The 20,699-nt window shown below is 47.0% G+C and overlaps 2 protein-coding genes across 2 annotated transcripts; one reads left to right on the forward strand and one right to left on the reverse strand.

The window, feature by feature from the left end:
• The first annotated feature begins 1,533 nt into the window (after positions 1-1,533).
• On the forward strand, positions 1,534-6,621 carry LOC128419540 (group IIE secretory phospholipase A2-like). Its single transcript, XM_053400356.1, has 4 exons — positions 1,534-1,942; positions 3,618-3,762; positions 4,833-4,939; positions 5,973-6,621. Exons 1-4 carry the CDS (start codon positions 1,780-1,782, stop codon positions 6,107-6,109), a joined length of 552 nt encoding a protein of 183 aa, XP_053256331.1. The 5' UTR covers positions 1,534-1,779; the 3' UTR covers positions 6,110-6,621.
• Positions 6,622-8,245: 1,624 nt separating this feature from the next.
• Positions 8,246-18,961, reverse strand: OTUD3 (OTU deubiquitinase 3). Its single transcript, XM_053400346.1, has 8 exons — positions 18,697-18,961; positions 17,184-17,332; positions 15,408-15,520; positions 14,632-14,754; positions 13,555-13,671; positions 12,990-13,086; positions 11,452-11,630; positions 8,246-10,502 (listed from the first exon to the last, which is right to left on the reverse strand). The coding sequence occupies exons 1-8, from the start codon at positions 18,882-18,884 to the stop codon at positions 10,326-10,328; spliced, it is 1,143 nt and encodes a 380-aa protein (XP_053256321.1). The 5' UTR covers positions 18,885-18,961; the 3' UTR covers positions 8,246-10,325.
• Positions 18,962-20,699: the final 1,738 nt, after the last annotated feature.

A 20,699-nucleotide genomic window follows, 5' to 3' on the forward strand; every position in this document is an offset into this window, starting at 1 on the left:
TCCTAACTGATAGAGAAACGCTTTGCCCCTCTTCCCTGTTCACAATGGAGTGTCCCTATCCTAGCATCTGCTGAAACATGGGCATGTTTAATAGACCATGTTCAAAGCTGGAGATGCTAAGTCAAAGAGGAACTGAGCAGGAAGAGCAAACAGCCTCTTGCACACTGTGGAGGTTTGAGGGGCTATTTATGGAGACCTTTTGTGGGAGCCGCAAGAGGTCCTGGCTGGCACACACGCACCTGCAGGTGCCAGGTTGGCAACCCCCGGATCTTCTCAGTAGGCTTCGCTGATCATAGCACGAGGGGTGGAACAAGGCAGCAACAGGAGTGAAAGCTTGTCTCAAGAGAAGCTTCCTCAAGTGCAGGAAGACCGCAGAGAGGAAGGCAATAGAACACCTTGCCCTGCATTCTGCAGATTCTTTTGGTGCAGTGTTTTACCAGCCCTTTGCATAGGACAGCAGAATCTTGATGCAACCTTCGTAACACTGTACAATTGCACCAAGGTTCCTTTTTGGCAGTGTTATGCATCAGTTACACACACTGAATACAGGTCTGGACCTACCATTAGGCAGAAGGCAGTGGTGAACTCTAGGGACAGGGAGCGGCAGTGAAGCATGGGTGAGCCCTGTGGCCTGCCTTGCAGGAGCAGAAGAAAACACTATCCCATCACCAGTGTTTAACTAAGATACCTGTCCAGCCAGGTTCTTTACACATAATTCTTTGTTTAAAAATGCAGTTTTACACTATACATTTGAATTCAAACAATAATAGTAAACATCAACATATAGGATTCCCTGAATCCTTAGACTTCCCTCCACCCCTCCATGGCAGTGGCGTAGCGTGGGTTGTCAGCACCCGGGGCAAGGCAAGTAATTTGCGCCCCCTAACCCGTGGATTTGCGCCCCCTAACCCTAACCCCCAGATGTTGCGCCCGGTGCGGCCGGGCCCCCCCTGCACCCCCCACGCTACGCCACTGCTCCATGGTTTCCATAATCAAACTTTATCTACTGCATCATATAATTTCTCTATTTTTCTTTTTTCAAAACAACAACAACAACAATTTTTACCTTTAATACATTTACAAGTGTTACTAAAATCCTGCCAAAGTTTTTAATTGTTTGCAGTGTTCTCTTAGGTAACTTGCAAATTTTTCCCATTCCTTATTAAAGTTGACCAGGAAAATCAGAAACCAGGAAGATAGAATCTTTACACATAATTCTTTGCACATAATTCATGTCAGGCACCAAATGGCAGATTCAGAGAGGAGGCGGGAGGTCATTGTCTTAAAAATGCACCAACAGAGCCAGTTCCTGCACTCCTTGCTAGTGTGTTTGCAGTGCACTGTCCTCCTCACCGCCTCAGTCCTCCTCCTCCTCCTGTTAAGAAGCAGTGACAAACCCGGTGGGAATCTAGCATAGAGCCTCTGCTGCATCCAGTGAGGTAGGCTGCAACGGAATGATCAGGAACACTTCCCAACCCATGTTGAAGTGTGTGAGTACACCCCGGTAGGCCCCAGTGAGGATCTGAAGACTCTCAGCTGGGTCCTCTGAGATCTTCTTGGGGGAGGACCACGCCACCTCAAAAAGGAGCTTCACCGCATCTCTCACCACCGTAGCTGTGACAAGTGTCCCTGGAATTTGGGGACTAGTTTGCCTCTATGGATGGGCACGTCCCGGGAACGCCTTCATGTACTCAAGGGCCCTTAGTGAGAACTGTCAATATTGGTATATCCTTTCCTAAGGCTATGGAGTGAACTGGCACAGAACAATAGCCTGAGTGTATGTGTGTGAAAGAGTGCATGTGTGTATATATGGTATACTGTAGCTTGCAACTTCCTGACTTCTTCTGTCCTATTCTAAGGAACATTCATTTCATTCTACTGATTTGGACAAACCGTGCAAAGATGGGGTGTTCGCTTGGGGTCCTTCTACTTCTCCTGTGTGGTAAGTGCATGTTCAAGACAGTCGCATGTCTAAAGGATGCCAAATCTAAATTTTCTAATACCTCAGTACAGAAGAAGAGTTGCATTGGTCTGTTTTAACATTTTAGCAACCAAGATTCTCACTTGTTATTTTCTTTTCTTTTTAAAATTATTTTTATTAAGATTTTACAACAAGTTTTAGCATAATCAAAAATTCAAATTATATTTTCAGTTAACACCCACCCCCTAACTTTCCCCAGCTTCCCTTTCTGGTTTATAGCATTTTTATTTCTTCTGCTTATAATTTTATATGCCTTATGTACTAAAATTAAAGTTGTACCTCATCAATCTGCTCTTAACATTTTAACTTCATTTTTCTATTTACTATTTATATTTGTCCATTGTAAGTGTATTACTCGAATCCTGCAAGTGAGTTCATTTCAATGCATTGTTTCTGTGTATATATCATAATAGGTTCCCAATCTTTTTTGAAGTCGTTGTTGTCCTTATCTTTGAGTCTCTCAGTTAGCTTCATCATTTCAGTGTATTCCATCAACTTTTCTTGCCATTGCTCTTTCATGTATGTTATTTTCAATGATAGGCACTATACTTGTAATGACATGAACTATTCTCATGTGTGCTATTCTTCTGTAGGTTTTAGCAAGTGGTTAGACTGTAGACCAGCATTCATGAAACTGTAGGGCTTCTCCGCATTATAGGAGGAAGACATGAACCTAAAAGGAACCAGGGAGGGGTGATGAAAGAAAAGTTAGGGGAAGAAAATGCAAATTAAATGTATGGGGGTCAGGGAGAAGAACTGACAGAAGATCAGTAAAAAGAATTTTCAGGGTGGCAAACCTGAGATGAAAAATCCTTCTAAAACCAGATCACCCAATTCTGCCTGAAGTAGTGAAGGGAAATGAAAATAGTTCCAGAGCTAATGTCTGCGCTTAGTTTGATGAAAGCTGAACAATGGAACTCCCTGCCTCAAGGAAATCACTGTGGTGTAGGTGATGCGTGATTTTTGAGCTTGTGTGTATGCTATTTCCAAAAGAGGGTTTAGATAGGGATGTTGCTCATTGCCAGCTGATGAGCCAAAAACATCACCCCCACACCCTTTCAATGCCATTTTGTGACTGGCAAGCCCTTGTCGTTTTAAGCTCCTTTAGGTGGGCCAGAAATTCTGCAAAGCTCTGCTTTCAATCCATGAAAAGTTCAGGCTGAGCAATGCAACAAAACAGGAGCACTGGGATTTCCCTTCCCTATGAGGAACGGTTGCAGCGCTTGGGACTTCTTAGTTCAGAGACAAAGCGAGTGGTACATGACATGATGGAAGCATATACAATTTTGCATGGCAAGAGGAAAGCGGATAGAGAAAAGTTTTCCTCCTTCTCTCCTAACACCAGAATGGTGAAGCTGGAAGTTGGGACAGATAAAAGAATTTGGGACAGATAAAAGACAAAAAGAATTTGGGACAGATTTGGGACAGATAAAAGAAAGCTCTTCATGCAGCACAGTGTTAAACCACAGAACTCCTTCCAACAGGAAGCAGTCTTGGCCACCAGCTTGGATGTCAGTTTCCCATTGGGGCATCTGCCTGGCCACTGTGAGAACAGGATGCTGGTTAGATGGACCCCCTTTGGCCTGATTTGGCTAAAGGTTCTTCTTAGGTTCTCAGGCAGGCTTCTTGCTTCCAGCTCTCTCCTTAGGAAGCAGCAACCTGATCCAGTTTGCAGATATGGTCCGTCAGATGACGGGAAGGCTGCCCTCTCTCTTTTACAATGGGTACGGATGTTACTGTGGACTTGGAGGATCCAGAAAGCCCATGGATGAAACTGACTGGTGAGCGGGACTCTCACTGAGAACAAGGGGTGAGGGAGAAATGGGATTCCGTTCTTTGCATTTAAAGGCAAACCTACCTAATTTGCACTCCCTGAAATGAAACACAAACGGAAATGCAGCCATTTTGAAATTTGCACTTTGACCAAATTTGCAGTGCCGTCCTTCATACTAGTAATGCATTCAAATATGCATGGGGGAGTATGCATAAATATACATATATTGGTGGAAATAGCATACCAAAATGCATCATTTGTGGGGAAATTGCAGCACTTGCCGCCAATTCATGCTTTGGGGATGCTGATGAGGACTCTTAAGTTTTCTTCTTGTTTGGCAATCACTCATAACTAAGTAAGATTGTCTTAACAGTGAGTTAAGTGACTGTGGAGGCCAATTCTGGATCCACACATCCTTCCACAGTGGGGACATAGGTTTCTGGGCTAGAGTTGATCATGGTGAGGGATTGCCAAGTGTGCCTTCCTCTTTGCTCATTTCTCCCTTTTGTCCTGAGTTCGAGCATCTTCAAAGTCCATGACACCTTTGGTAAAGGCTGTTCTCCAATTGGAGTGCCCACAGACCAGTGTTTCCCAATTGTTGGAGCAGGTGGTGCTGTGGGCTAAACCACTAAGCCTCTTGGGCTTGTTGATCGGTAGTTTGGGGGTTCGAATCCCCACGATGGGATGAGCTCCCGTTGCTCTGCCCTAGCTTCTGCCAACCTAGCAGTTCAAAAACACACCCGTGCAAGTAGATAAATAGGTACTGTTGCTGCGTTTTGGTGTGCTCTGGCTTCTGTCACGGTCCTCCGTGCTCCAGTAGTGGTTTAGTCATGCTGGCCACATGACCCAGAAAGCTGTCTATGGACAAACGCCGGCTCCCTTGGCCTGAAAAGCGAGATGAGCGCCACACCTGCCACATCCTCTGTGAAAATCAGTCTGGATTATGGGGGCATCATCCAGACTGATCCCACCCCCCAAAAAACCCTCTGCAGTGTGAATAATAATGTACCTAATCTCTCTGTCTTAATTGTCTTCCTTCTTGCTTGAAGTAATCAATTTGATCTGTGCTGCTTCCAGGTGCTGCCATACCCACGATTGTTGCTATGGAAAGATGGAAAAACTGGGTTGCAAACCCAAACTAGAGCTTTATACCTACTTTGTCGGGAAGAGCAGAATCGTGTGTGGTATGTGTGAACATGGAGTATGTTTGGGGTGGCTGCAGATACTTGGATGAGAGCTAGAGATGGGTAAGAAAACCAATTCACTCCTGGGCTTCTCTGCCGGCTGTTAGAAGCTGACTGCCAAGCTGAAAAGGATTCCCCACCTCCCTGCTTCAAGGAAAGGTGTGGCAAAGAATTAGGAAGTTAACTAAATAAGGTAACTAAAGCAAGCAAGCAAAAAGCAAACATGCAGGCACAAAGTCAACAAGGATGTGGAGGCTTTTCAGTGTATGGGCAGAAGTCATGGGTATGTCTAAAGTGCAATTGTCACAGACTGGTTGGATGCAGAGGAATGTTGGGAGGTACCAGCTGGGGAACCCCCAGGGGAAGAAAGCTCAGAGCCAGGGGATTGGTGGTGGGACAATGATGAGTTGTCAGAGGGAGATGACTGGGAAGAGGAAGTGTCAAAAACTGAAGAGGTAACGGGGCTTAGTGAGCAGGGGGAGTCTGCGGCAGAGAGCAGTCCAGAATCAGAGCTAAAAGCTGCAGCAGGAGAAGGGGATGAGGGAGGCCAATAGGCAGAGAGGAGCCAGGCTGGTGAAGAAGCACGGGTGTTTCCTCCTGCTGCTGTGACAAGTTCCTCTCCTCTCTGGTCTTCCAGGACCAGGAGAGGCACAAAGTGAGAGGAGCAAAGGCAGGCACACTGGCAGAGTCTCAGATTGCTTGGGGGGAAACCCTGGAGAGGAGGAGACTTAGGCAGCTGTGGATGGCAGGGACTTTCAGTCTCCACAACGGCCTCATAGGAGCAAGACCTGTTGCTGTGCTCATTAGGCCTGGCATCCCTGTGCAGATCCTGATTTTCTAATTAAAAGTTAACTTTTCTTGCTGTGTGTTATTTACTGCTGGCTCACTCCTGACAGCAATGAGCTCTTGGCTCTCTGGGAAAAGGTATGTTGAGGCCAAGGGGGCACAGTTGGAAACAGTAAGAGACAAGTGGGTAAGTCCCACTCCTGGGATGTGCAGATCTATCTCAACTTTTGGCTCTTTTGTCTTCCAGGTGGAAGGACAATGTGCCAGAAGATGACCTGCGAGTGTGATAGAGTAGCCAGCTTCTGTTTCCAAAAAGCCGCCTATCACATCAAATATGCCTTTTACCTAAACATTCTATGCAGAGGCCCCACGCCTCCTTGCTAGGATCCCGGAAAGGCGGCTTTCTCAACTGCCTTCCTGAAGGTGGTGCAGTTAAACATATCCTCTTGCTCAATGTTTATTTCATCCCATCATTTCTTAGAGTCAACCTTGCAGCGCCATTGTCATCACCTGACACACTTGAGATGCCGTGGGGGCCTCAACAACTGGGCAGGCTGCACCACTCCTACCTCTCCTGGGCCTCCAGTACCTGGCAACTTGGTCTGGCAGGCGCTTGCCATTTTTATTTCCCACAATGCCCTTAGTGTCGTGTCACTCCAGGGCATTGTTGGAAATTTCAAGGACAGCTTCTCCACCTCAAGTGCGGCCCCCTCAGACTTGGAATTGACCCTACCACCTGATCCGGCCTCAACCCCAAACTCGTTTTTCAAGTGACTTAATGATCATTCATCATTGTTTGTTCTTAGAAATGCTTGTAAGCCACCCTGAGATCTATACTGGATGATGGGCAGTTGAGAAGCTGCAGACATGAGTAAATAAAAACAAATAACATGGAATTCATGGTCTCCTCCATAATTTCCCAAACCGGAACAGAGTATTTGGGGGGTGAACAAAGCTGCAATGGAATCTCAGCTCGTCTGACACATACAGAAGAATGTTTGTAGGACTGAGCTACACTACTTTGAACTGCAGTTGGGAGGTACCTTTCTGAATGCTTTCCCTGCATTTAAGGAAAAGAAAATAGCAAGGAGAGAAGAGGTTCAGCACAATGAAGAGCAAGGTAGGGCTTTAGGGCTACTAACCACAATAACTATACTGTACTCTGCCTCCACAGATGAAGGCAGTTTTACCACTGAGAGTTTGTCACATGTAACCAGTGAAGGCATGGACAAGCAGTTCCCACGAGAACCAAAAAGTATCCAGCTAGAGACTCCAGTGCAAGCAGATGAAGAGCAGGCACTACTGACAAGCGGAGTCTCATCTGTCATCCCAAAGTGGGCATTAAGTAGCATGAATACTCGTGGGATTTGCTGCCCTGCCTCAAAGGCTGAGCAAATGTCAAGACCAAATATTTATCAAGCCCAAACAGGTTAAATAAGGGATCTGCTCCCAGGAGGAAAGATATGCGCCAAACACTGCAGGCAGCGAATATTATTTCTAGAGCCCTGAAATGTTTGCTCCACTTGGCTGAGTTCACCAGATGTTTGCAGGTAAGGTTAGTTCAGGACAATGTTGATCTTGGCTTATGATTTCGTAAACAGATCCCAAATATACGTACTCAAAAGAAGCTATGGTGTTTTGCTCATCCTTCAAATGGACATATCCTTTGCAAATTCTTGCATTTCAGTTGGCATTGGAATTTGATAAATCTCAGATTATACTGCAAGGTGGGCTAAACTGCCTGATGTGTCCAACACGTTTTTGCTTGGGGAACACAAAGGCCTTGCTGCCCCTGTTCTTCCAAGATATGGGTCAAACACTCTGCTATCTTCAGGATTACCCAGAGGCAAACCACTCCACTACATGTGGCAAGTGTGTGTGTGTGTGTGTGTGTGTGTGTGTATGTCAGGGTGGTTTAGTGACTAGAGTGCCAGACCAGGACTTGGAGACCATGGTTCAAATCCTCACTCAGCCATGAAGCTCCCTGGATGACCTCAGGTCAGTCACACTCTCTCCACAGGAGTGTCATGGGAATAAAGTGAGGGAGGGGAAATCATGTGGGTTGTAATCATATAGGAGGAAAAGGGGAGATATAAATGTAATAAGAAATAAGAATACAAGCAAAGAGAATATTAGGGCCTTGACAATGTTAAGCCTCTGAGTGGAAAATTCTTCCCAGAGGCACTCAGCAGCCGTCTTTTTCTGCACCACATAAAACTCTGATTTTTATCCCTGCCTTTGGTGCTTTAACTGCTTTTATTGCTGGTTTTTAGCGCTGCTTTCCCTTAGGTTCAGATTTTATTTTTTTGCCCCTTGAACTTTCCTGCTGAGGCAAGTGTTTCATGTGCCAATGGCAGTCGGGGCCAGAGGCAAAAGTGGGTGGGACAAGAGTGGGCATACAATCTGTGCATGCTGGGGAAAGCAGTGGCACATGCAATCCTGAATGCCAGCGCAAGACCTGCTCTTGGGCTGTGGGCCACTGCCAGGAATAACCACAGGCTTGTAAAAGGGAAACGTGGCTGTTTTAACTGGTTGATAGCCCCAACAAGGCCAATTTTATTTTGATAACCACAAAGATGCAGAACTTTTATCCTGTCCATTATCCACCAAACATATTTACAACCTCAAACCTGGATCTCTGCTATGGCTCTCTTTTCCAGAACGAAGAGGACTGTCATTACTTGATGTCACCGAGAGGAAAAGTTCTTGGGGTTGCTGAACAGCTGTCCAGATTGTTGGCATCATAGAACTAACTGTAAGGAGAACCTTCACCAAACTGTCCTGTCAGCCTAGCCTGCTGAGAGGCATGATTGACAGCTCTGGCATCAGCTTCCGTTCTAAGGGCAGGGGCAACCACTGCCTTTACAGCAGTCTTGGCCAAATTGCTGCCCTCCAGGTATATTGGACTAACAGCTCCCAAGTGGCCAAGGCTGCACTAGCAGCTTGCATCATGCCACTCCCAGTGGTCCTAAGCTTTCCCTCTGCCCTTTTTTAGTTGAATGACATTTTTTAGTATGCGTTGGCTAAATCCACCCTTTGGCTTATAAGTATCAGAAGCACCAGAACCCTGTTTCCAAACCGCCATTAGGCAAGTGCCACATTTTCCAACTGTTGCAGCACTAGGATAAAAAAGTTGCTTCCATCCAAATTTTGCCTTCCTAATCAACCAATTTAGGCACACTAAACCCACTCTTTATGGCAACTGCAGAATATACATATTGAAATCACACAAACCCTGTTCCACTCCAGTCAGCCTAGGAACTGGCCAGAGATGACAAGGATTGGAATCCAAAAGCAGCTGGTGGGATTGCGGGCGGGGGGTAGCTTCCCCTTCCCTGTAATATCTGCTGAATTAGCCTTTTAAAAAAACCCAACTATAATAGAACTCTTTAGGGAGGAAAATGGGGGTTTTTTAGCGAACAAAATTAAGGAACAAGTGTCCCTTGGAAGTTTGCCAGTATAATTTCTTGGGTCTATAAATTTTAACATGATAAAGAAGTAATTCTTTGAGTACCAAGTGTCTTTGGATGAAGGCCATGACATTCACAAGGAAACAAAACCGCCAATGTTCAAGATGAAAGTACACTTTGGATCAGCCTTGTTTGCATCACATACGAGTAAGCTGGCAAGGATGGGGCCTGTCCATTTCCTCCCCATTGTTGGTGAAGTGGCCACAGTTGAAATCCAACTTAGGTAGCGCTGCTCAACCACTTCATACTCTGATTTGCCCACCCCCACAGGAGGAGCCCATCTCCCTGCATAAGTGCGGCAGGACTAAGAATCCCACAAGGGCAGGCACAAGATGAGATCTGGTCCTTCCCCTACAAGTCTGTAATGGTGGACAGCTGCCCAACCAGTGGTGTGACACAATTGTGGCCTATTCCTGCTAGGGGTGCAAGTGAGTAATTGATCAAACAAACCCTGCCGCAGATAGGAAAAGTTTCTCTACACTATCGGCCTGTCTGTATAGAATTTGCTACTATGCACACAACCCACCACACACACACCCAGAAACAAGCCACCATCATTTCCGTAGGCTAAAGTGCACGATTGATCATTGTCTAGAATTTAACAATATTGCCATGGGGAGTAGGATTGGGAGGAGAAAGCAACAAACTAACAGGCTCAGTACCAACTTTGGTAGATAAGTTTTCACTTTGGGATGTAAGTCAGAAGCAGTTTTCTTTTTTCCCTGCTGACTTTGCCAAAAAGAAGGTGTGTTCCTGAGCAAAGAAACCCTTTAACTCTCCTGCAGGCGGGGATCACTGAAAATAAGACAAATTGGGAAGTGGCCATGGAAGATTCCGGAGCAAATTCCATGAGCTCTGCAGCGAGAGGATCCATGATTGGGGATTCCACCCCTAAGGCCTCTGTTGTCCAGGCTCCAGCACAGGAACTGCTCAGCCATCCCACACCAGTGTTCTTGTACACAACTGAAGAATTGTTTAACTGTCAGTTAAACAGCATAGCAGACACCCCTGTTCACAAAGACAGACAGGGGCGAAATGTTTGCTCTGAAGAAGGTACTTTTGGGGTGCAAAGTTCAGCAGCCAGAGTTTCATTTTCCCACGCACATCAGAAATGGGGAAACACCTTTAAGTCAGATGTTGAGAGCCGCAATGGTCTTCACCAGGGTGACCTGCGACTCAGACTCCATGGCGTTCTTATTATTGTCTGAGAGGTTGCTCTTGCTTCCTAGGACTTTCTGCCGGTGTCTGTCTTCCTGCCTTCGCTTCTTCTCCAGTCGCTGTTGCTTCTTCTCCTGCCTGTTGGACACCTGCCGGAGGGGAGAATTAGCAAAGCACTGAAGGAGGAGGACTGTGATTTAGAGGGATCCCCTAGGTAGCAGAGTCTGGGGGTGCAAGTGTCAAAAGAAGGCAGGGACCAAGGCCTAAACAAAGGGGACATCAAGAAAGGGATGGACTTTGCCATTGTCATGGATGAGCAGGAGAGAGTGGCAGCACAACAAGCAAATAACAAAATGACAGGAGCTGCTTCAATCATTCTGTGGGAACTAGGGCTGTGCAACAGCTTTGGCCAAATCCAGAAATGAATTAGGCCAATTTTTCCCTGTTCAGATTGGATGGAAGAAGCAACAAATCGCTCTGGAGCAAATTAGGCTGTCCCAGACCGATTCATGGCAATTTGTGCTGATCGGTAGCTCAACACAGCACTCAGAAAGCCAGACAGTTTCCAAGCTGTTGCAGTTAACAATTATAACGCCATGCAAGAAGGACACCAGGGTTGGGAACTGGAGGAAAGTTAGAATGCTATGAACAGGTCCAGACCAGATCCTATCTGGATTCACAAATCGGGACAAAAGGAATTAAGGGAATGACTGATTTGGCAAGGCTGCAGTTTTAAAGATCACCCTTCCCCAACCTAATGCCCTGCAGGCAGTTTTGAGTACAATTCCCACCAGTTATGAACCTGAAGGACACAAGGTCGGGGAAGGCTGTTTTGGATGAAGCACATGCACTGTAGGGATATTTTTTAAAGTGATACCACCACAAGCCTGAGTGCAGTGTCTGGACAAGGAGCTGGATGGCAATGCTGGGAGGACAAGTCGGGAGAGAGCAGATCTCAGAATTTCTGCCTGGGATGTGACTCTGACACCATCCAGGCAGATTCCTCTGTGGAATCCCCCATTAAAAGTACCACTGCAAGGCAGGGGGAAACCTCAAGGCTCCCACAGAACTCCCTCCTCCCCCTCCGCTTCAAGATACCTTTGGTGCCTGCTTTTTACTGGCTTGGTTTCCTTCCAGCGAGCTCATTTGGGGCTTGTTGTTTTCTATTTCCTGGCTCCCAAAAATCCTAGTGCCACTTCCATTCTCTTCCCACAGGGCTGGCTTGGGATGCAGTTTCGGTCGGTTTGTCTCCTGGGCTTCCTGGGCTTTCTCAGCATCTAGGAGAGGGACAGTGAATTGTCAGAGACCCATCCCGGGCCAAGGGGGTGGACTAGATTGCCCTTGGGGTCCCTCCCCATTCCACAATACTGATTCTAGAAGATGCAATGGAGTGGGCCATTATTGTGGAGTGGCAGAGGGGAGGAAAGGGTAGCAAGGGAGAACCAGCAAACAGAAGGCTTAAGCCAGCCTGTCTCCCATCCATCCATTCCATCCTGCAAGTGGTTCCCCCCCAGGTGGGTTTTTTTCCTGGTCGTGTAGCTGCCTGGAACAGGGTGTCTGTAAATGGGAAGCAGCAAGGAGGTGGGAGAGATAAGTACACCCCCACCCCCACCTGCCAGAGGCGGTTGTGGCAGACACCAACTTGGGCAGCTCTAGACAAGTAGGGCTATCAGTAGCTACTAGCCAGCATGGCTACGTTCTCCCTCCACTATCAGAGGCAGCATGTCTCTGAATAGCAGCCATTGCTGGAAACTACAAGAGGGCAGAGTGCTCCAGCTTGCCAGTTTCCTACAGTCATCTGGTTGGCCCCTGTGAGAATAGGATGGTGGACTAGACAGAGGTGGAATTAGAACAGTGTGACCAGTACTGCTACACTGGGGATCAAGCCTAAGGGGCACTACAAGGTGTCGCAACTATGATGTAGTGAATTGAACAGAAAGGAAGCTAAGAGGCAGGAGGCATGAAATTTTGGCCTCACACAGGGCACCACTGAAATTTGAAAGATCGAAGTCCACCCCCGGACTAGATGGACTCCCTTTGGCCTGATCCAGCACCCAGGCTCTTTTTAGGTCCTTATCCCTCCATATCTATTCCATCTCTCAAGTGGCAGGGCATGTCTGACAGGTGAGATTCATGCACCTGCCTCATAATTCTCCCTTAGTTAACCTATCAGGAAGATGCTGTGCACACAATGGAAGACTGTGGGAATTGTAGAGTTGGAAAGGACGCCAAGGGCCATCAAATCCAAACCTCTGCAATGCAGGAATTTGGGGGGGGGGGTCCTGCTTCCATGTTGCTTCCCTCCTTTATTTCAAACGGGCTGCTTTACTGTACAGAGGTGCCTCGCAAGACGAATGCCTCGCAACACAAAAAACGCGCAAGACGAAAGGGTTTTTCGGTTTTTGCGTTGCTTCGCAAGACGATTTTCCCTATGGGCTTGCTTTGCAAGACGAAAACGTCTTGCGAGTTTGTTCGCTTTTTTCTTAAAGCCGCTTGAAGAGGCGCAGTTGTGACGGACCATGCTTCGCAAGACGAAAAACATCACAAGACGAAAAGACTCGCGGAACGAATTAATTTCGTCTTGCGAGGCACCACTGTAATTGGTAATTGTGTGGTAAGAGCAACCCATTACTCACGGAGCCTTTTCACTTCATTTATCTGACACACAACAAATATTGCAGAATCGATATTGTAGTCCTCCGTTTCAAGGATCCGGATGATTAAATCAGAATCCTGAAAAGCAAACAACATGTGCCAGATAGACAGTGAATTTTACCGTTGTACAGCAGGCTTGTTTCCACACATAACTCTCTGTATTATACACCCAGGCAACCAAGAGGCGTTCTCAGAGTTCAAGAACATATTCTAGCAGGAAGAAACACTTAAGGAGGGAACGACGTATGGCAGATGAGGGCTGCAGCTAGGGGAGAGGGGGCTTAGCCTAGTGCCAACTAGGGGCACATTTAGCTCCCGGGGCTGAGGTTCCACCCGTCTTACAGCAAGAGAAGGAAATCTGTGGACCTCCAGACACTGTCAAGGGACAACTTTAATCATCCCTGACTACTGATGGGACTACTGGGACTGATGGGAGCTCAATTCCATTATCATCACCATCTGGGGGGCCTTGGGCTTCCCACCCCTCACTGCCTGAGAGGCACCTCCACCAGCATTTCCCCAAGCAAAGGAATGGCACAGGCTCACCAGGCAGCCGGTTGCATTCCGCACTTTCTGGACAGCATCCTCAATTTCGTCTTGGACTTCCTCTTCTGATTCTGCTTCCTCCTTCTCTTTTTTATTACATTCGTTTCTGCACAACATCTGGAATGACAGGAAGGCATTGCAATATGTCATCCTATGTCATGGGGGGGGGCACGGGTGGATCGTGTGAGCAAGGCCTGTCATTTATTCCACTGAAAATATTTATAGGCCACTATTCAAATAAAATGGTTTGGAAAATATGGCTTACAAAATGGTTTACAGAAATACACAAATAAAACAAAATGGTTTACAGAAATACACAAATAAAACAAAATGGTTTACAAAAAATTTGTAACCCAGAATTGGCTTACATTTTGTAAACCAAAATGGTTTACAAATATATACACAAATAAATAAACCCAGTGCCTTTCCGAGGTAATCGGTCCCTCAGCAGGCAGACAAGAGAGCACCCAGGTGGGAAAGAGCCATGCACAGCTGCTCAAGGACTCCCCAGAGGCTTCTGCACATGGAAGTGTATGTGAGTGAGAGAAAGGGAGTGTCGGTCAATGTGTGTCTTCCACAATTTCAATTGGAAGCCAGAATTATTCCCACCTGCCCAGCAGTTTCTGGAAGGAAAAATCACCAGGAAACGGGCTAAATGATCAGAAGATGGTTGCAGCACTGTGTGAAACTAAGCAGCCACACGCTTCAGGGAGAGTATCAATTCACCTTTGACAGTGGGTCAGAGTACCTGGTACCCGCTATCAGAGATCCTTTTTTAGCTGGAGTTGCCAGGAACTACACCTGCTCCTTCTGCATGCCAAACAAGTGCTCTACAGCTGAGCTAGGTATCCTTCCTAAACCCTTATCTTACCCAGCTTGAATAATTAAATCATAGGCTCCCCCCCCCCCGCTTGATCCATTCCACAACATCTGTTTAACAGGGTATGAAATCTGTTAAAATGCATTGCTTTTACAGCATCACTGTATTGCCAAGCTAAGCATCCACTGCTCAGCAAAAAGAGAAGACCCCATCCCAGGAACACCTCCAGAGAGTACCTAGCAGGGCCCAGAACCAACCTCCGTCTGTAGCCGGGCAGGAGCCTCAGAGTTGTCATTAATCTTCCGGACGCTGTCATAGTGCTCTCCATATCTATATGCAATGTGCAGCTCTCGAGCGTTGCTTTTGTCTGTTCCACGAATCTGAGAAAGAAGAGTGGGTCGGGGCAGATGCATGATGAGAGATTGGTACAAGTGGGGCTTTAAATCTGGATGCTTTCAAGAGCATTCAGCTTCCTCCAAAAGAAGCAATGCCTTTACTGAGACAAGTGCTTGCCATTTCCAGTGTGGATTCATGTGATTTATTGGTTTTACAGTTTCCATCTATCTAGCTCAGTGAAGGGTAGGCCCACAAGCCTCTCATAACTCTACCAAGAAGAACTCCCTTCTGCCAGTTCCCCCATCCAGCACCAAGATCCTTAGCAAGGATGCGTTTCATGGGTCAGCTGTGTCAGAAATACCAATAAAAGGAAAGCCCAAATTTGGAGAGACTGAAGCCCAGCTTATAAGTATGGCAGAGGATTTCAGGACCAAAGGAAATATGAATGGTGACATTATTCCAATGTAATATTTGTAACATTTTGTACCAGCCACAATTCCAAACAAGTTGTCATAGACAGGCCTATGTGGGGTGCACTGAATTAATCTAATCTAGATGCCTATTTTGCATAGGAAAGGGACTGCCCCTCATTCTCCAAATTTGGAAAATTATTGTTAGCCGTACTGCAACAGGAGGAAAACTATATATTAACCAGAGTAATGGCACATTATGACAAATTGAGTGTTTTGAGGCTTACCTGCCACAGAGGGGCATTGAGCTGGTGGATGACAACATTGACTTGATTGTTCTTTGCAAAGGCTACAATGGCATCGTTGCCAGCAAAAGTTCCAGGCTGTGCCAAATTGGCAACTGGAAAAGTTAAGAAGAGAGGAGAAGAAATGAAATGTACATTGAAGGAGGACAAAAAGCAAATAAAAGAAAGATGCTACACAGATAAGGCAATGGCAACAGCACAGAACAAAAGACCCTTTGAGAAGGACAAGTGAAGTTGCCAAAGGGACAGTCACTTGGAGTAATGCCAGGCAGCCAAGACCTGCAGGATCCCATTCAGCTCTTGATGGGGTACATGGAGATGTTTTATCTATAAACCTGTGTCACTGACAACATTCACTCCCAATTTAAAGCAAATATGGGACTCTGAAAGAGTTTATGACTATGTGTGGAAATATTAATGGTTCTCCTATAATGATAGAATGTGAATGTAGGCTGAGACTTATTCTGATGCAATGCATTGGAGTACACACATTTTTTCTTCCAAAGGCCTCCAAGTGTTGGTATGTATTGTATAGGGTTGCCATATTTCAAAAAGTAAAAACCCCAAGAGATATTGAGCGTCTAGCTTTTTTTAGACAAACCCCAAAGTTGTTGAGCTTTTTCTTACAAAAACGCCAAAAAACCAACGTTTTTCAATTGACTTGCCAGGACAAACCACCGCCTTTCAGAAATTCCCCCCTTTCATCAATTCTGCCTTTGAGATCCCCAGAATTATTGCAGCCCTAGTATTGTACACAAGTCCCACAATTCAAACAGGCTTCCTTAACTTGCCATCTTCCAGATGTTTTGGAAGATTCTCAGCGGCCCCAGACAGCAACTGTGGAAATTATAATCCAAATATTTGGAAAGTGGCAAGGTGAGGAAGGCGGAGTTAGACAAGCATTTTTAATAGTTCAACAGCAACAACAGTAGTAGCACAGCAGGGCGAGACAAACATAAGAGCACAATAAGAGAATATATATTAAACTAAATGCCTGGGAAAATAAAAACAGAGTTGTCCTAGGCAACCTTTCTAGGTTTTGAATGTGACCTCAACATTCAGACCCTGATGCCAAGCCATAAAGCAGGAGTGGCTAACTCCCATCAGGCCCAAGCAAGCGTCAGGGATGCCAGGAATTGCAGTCCAGCACCCTCTGAGGGTCACAGGTTAGCCACCCCTGCAATGGAAAAGCTTTAAATATAAGCACCAGCACTTTGAACAGAGCTTAGAACCAGTGCAATACACAGGGCTGTCTTAAGCATATCTGGTGCCGTGGTGCAAAGATACCTCCGGCACCCCGTTTCCCAGAGTTGTTGACTTGTCGACCTTTTCCAAGCCTCTGCGGAGATCACTCTCCTCCCACGGAGGGTTGGGAAGGAAGCTGCAGCCCGCTAGTCATATAGTTGGCAGGGCGCAGTTTCCATCCTAAGCCTCTGCAGTGATCGCTCTCCTCCCGCGGGGGCTTGGGAGGCAAGCTGCATGCCCGCCAGTCATATGGTTGATGGGGCACAGCTGACGGGCGTGCAGGGAAAGGAGAGGCCGTCGGCAAACCTGCGCAGCTCCTCCACTCGCTGGGGCGCCCCTGAGAAGCCAGAGACCTGGCGCAACGCGCCAGTAAGCCCAATAGGAAAGACGGCTCTGGCAATACATATTCCCGCTGGCTGATCCCACTTAGCAGCCTAGCAGCCTGTATTTTGGACGAACAGCACTCAAAAGCAGCAGTAGGCACAACTTCTGCCTCTCACAAAGGGCACCCACCGTGTTTCTCAAAAGGAACATCATCCTCCACAAAAGGCTCAAAGTCCTCCCGTTGCTTTATCATGTAGTCCACAGTTTCCTGGCGGTGTTTGAGGTGGTCTCGGGAGTGACCTTCAAGCTGGTCCCCAAGAGCCCGGAACAAGCAGTTCCTGTGTGAAGACATGATGCCCAATTGAGTTTGTCTGAAGGAGATTTGTCAAGGGGTGGTGGAGTAACATCATGGTCCTTGGTTTATTAACAATTCAGCACTGAATCAACACAGGCCCAGAAGAAGCTGTCTTACTCCGAGTTAGGCCACTGGTGCATCTAGCTTTACACTCATAGGCAGCAGCAGGTCTCCAGAATTTTCCACAGGGGTCTCCCTCAGCTCTACCTGAAGATGCCAGTATTGATCCTGGGACCTTTTGCATGCAAAGCAGGTGCCATGGCCTTACTAAGCTTTATTCTCAAATCACACTATACACTATACAAGGTTTTCCCTCCAGTACGATACAGATTTGGATGTCTGTCTAGCCAAGCATACGTCCCTGATCCTCACATTTCCTTTTATGTGTTTATAATCACCATACTACTTTTTTAAGGATCCCAAAAATACCTTAAACTTAAGAACTGATACCTGGGTTTGCTTATTTCCTCCTCTATCCCAATCCATTTTCCTTTTGTGCTGCACCCAGTGCTTTTTTTCTTTAAAAAATGTTTAGGAGTACTGTACTGTACTCTCATTTTGACTCAAGAAAGTCACCATTTTCTAGTTCAAATCGGGGGAAAATAAATGGACAAAAGTACAGAAATTCACAAAATGTTTAGGGGTATGCGTCCCCACAGATTAAAAAGCACTGGCTGCACCTTTTTAGACTGCCAGCCTGGGAACAGGGAGAGTCTTTTTTTCCCTTTTAAACTTTTTAGAGCATTCTGTAAGCTATTCTTGCAAGCTTTTTTTGGCTAAAAAGCAGGAGAAAGGTTCTTTGCATAAATAAATAAGGGAGAAATGGATAAAGATGGCAAGCCTTGGGGAAGGAGCAGGGAGTATAATTCTGCTTCCTTTTCCAACTTGCTCCTTTAATGCATCTAAAGAAAACAAGGAAATTCAATAGCAGCTTTTTTTCCACAACTTCCTACCATGGAGAGAAGGAAAGCTTTACATGCCAGACTCCTGACTGTCTTGAGCTTGATAAAAGCACAGGGGCCTTTTAAAAACGCCAGAAAATAAGCTGACAATGCTAAGGAAACGTATTAGGAACGGGGTCTTGGCTCAGAACGTTTGCTGGGCCGTATGGGCGGAGCCACTGCGAGTGGGCGGAGTTTGCTTCTAGACATCAAAGTTGAGGGACGGAACAAAGCAACCACTGGCGCCTCAGCTGCAAAGGCCGTGGCTTGGAACCCTCGCGAGCAGAGGCCGGCTGTGGGCGGGGCGTGGGGGTTGTAGGCGGGTGTAGCTTAGATCTGCCTCTCTCGAGCAGGAGTCGTTGCGGTGGGCGGAGTTTCAAAGCTGAGAGGGCGGGGCATGGCTCACCCGTCGCCCGGCACCTCCCTGAGGCGCAGCCCGAGCGCCTGCAGCTGCCCGGCCAGGCCTCCCTCGCCCTCGGCCTGGGGTCGGTTCCGCCTTTCGCGCGCCAGCGCCCTCCGAGCCGCTCGCTCGTCCCGTTTCCGTTCCGTCTCCGCCTTCCCCGGCCGGGCCTTCGCCGCTTGCTTGCGGGACATCGTCGCGGGAGAGCCCGAAAACCGGCTCCTGTCAATCGGCGGCGAACGCTGTTCTCGCTACTGCGCATGCGCGCCACGCCCACTTCCGCCTGACGCGGAAGCAACTAAGAAGTGGGGGGAGGGTCATAGAGAAATGGGTTGCAGAGCGGTCATCTGATGCGTGGATCATAGAGAACAGGACCAGAGCGGTCACCTGGCCTGCGGGAAGCCCGTTGGGACCTTAAAAAGGGCATGTATTTCATGGGTGGGATTTGCTTGCCGCTAGATGATCCTTGTGGTGTCTTCCAGCTCTACAGTTCTATGATCAGATTCTTCCGCCATCCCATGTGGAGCTCATACAGATACTTAGGCTGAGCTCTCAGCAGTTGGATCTCTGGCTAGCCAGAGATTATTTTACAAGCTACCTGGCTGTGATCTCCCTTGAAGCAATTGGAACCATTCATGCCACCCTGTCGTCCACCTCTAAAAGCCAAGCCATCCTTTACCAGCTGGAATCATGTGTTGCTCCCCAATCAATTCTTCTTCAGTTTATCACCCCGACCTCTGTACTTTATTTATTGCCTTGTTTTCTTATTAGCTCCTGCTGACGTTAATAGAATTTGCCCAGTTTCAGGATTAGTCCTTCTGGTTCTTTCCAGTCGATTTCTAGTTCTGGGTGTCTCAAAAGACAGTGGGAGATATGTGGAAGAAGGACACAGGCTCAGAATGAAAAGCAGTTGTAGAACAGTATACTGGGGGTGGTTTTAAGGTGCCCTAACAAACCCACTATTTTCTTCCTTTTGAGACCCATGGCACATGTTCATCCCTGTGAGGGGCACATACTCCAGGTGATTGAGACCAGGTAACCTCCAGACTAGATTAGTGCCATGTCTTATGCATGTGGCTCTTTTGAAGATCTCAGAAAAAATCAAAGTACAACTGCTAGGCTGCTAATTGGGGGAGTGGACAAATAGATCACATCTCATCAGTACTTTAACAACTGGACTGGCTGCTTACCTTTTTTTAATGAGCACAATTCAAGGGGCTGCTGCTAATCTTTGAAAGCCTAAACAGCATAAGTCATATAATCTAATTAACAAATCATCAGTAACATCATTTTTTATTATTATTTATTGAATTTATATACCAACCTATACCAGTGGCGTAGCGTGGGTTGTCAGCACCCAGGGCAAGGCAAGTAATTTGCGCCCCCTAACCTGTGAGAGAGAGTGAGTCAGCCAGGTAGGGGCAGAGAGGTGCGAGTGCGCCCCCCCCGATGTTGCGCCCGGTGCGGCCAGCCCCCCCTGCACCCCCCATGCTACGCCACTGACCTATACGCACCCACAGGTCTCAGGGCAGTTCACAGGATAAAATCAGAATATAAAACCACTAAGTACATAATCAAAATAAAAACAACCCAATAACTCACAATGTTAAAATGTTGTTCATATGAGTTGCAAGAGTTTCCTTCAGGATTCAGCTCTCTGCTCCCAGGGTCTCCAGAAGTTAAATATCTGAACAGGAAATTGGCACTGTGGAAAAAGGATGCTGGACCAGATGGGCCATGGGCCCGAGCCTGCTGGATCGGGCCCATGGCCCATCTGGTCCAGCATCCTTTTTCCACAGTGGCCAACCAGACCAAGGAGAAGCCCTCACCAGGTGGCAGAAAGGGAGATTCAGCAGGGACTTTTGCTTGAGGAGAAACCCTTGCAGAGCTTCACCCCCACTCCCATCATGGAGGCAAGCAGGGGGCATTTCTCGGGCATCAAAGCATCTCCGGCTGCCCCTGTATGCACATGCACTCAGACATAAGTTCCATCAAATTCAAAGGGGCTT

This window comes from Podarcis raffonei, chromosome 8, assembly GCF_027172205.1.
Source record: "Podarcis raffonei isolate rPodRaf1 chromosome 8, rPodRaf1.pri, whole genome shotgun sequence".
Lineage (NCBI taxonomy): Eukaryota > Metazoa > Chordata > Lepidosauria > Squamata > Lacertidae > Podarcis > Podarcis raffonei.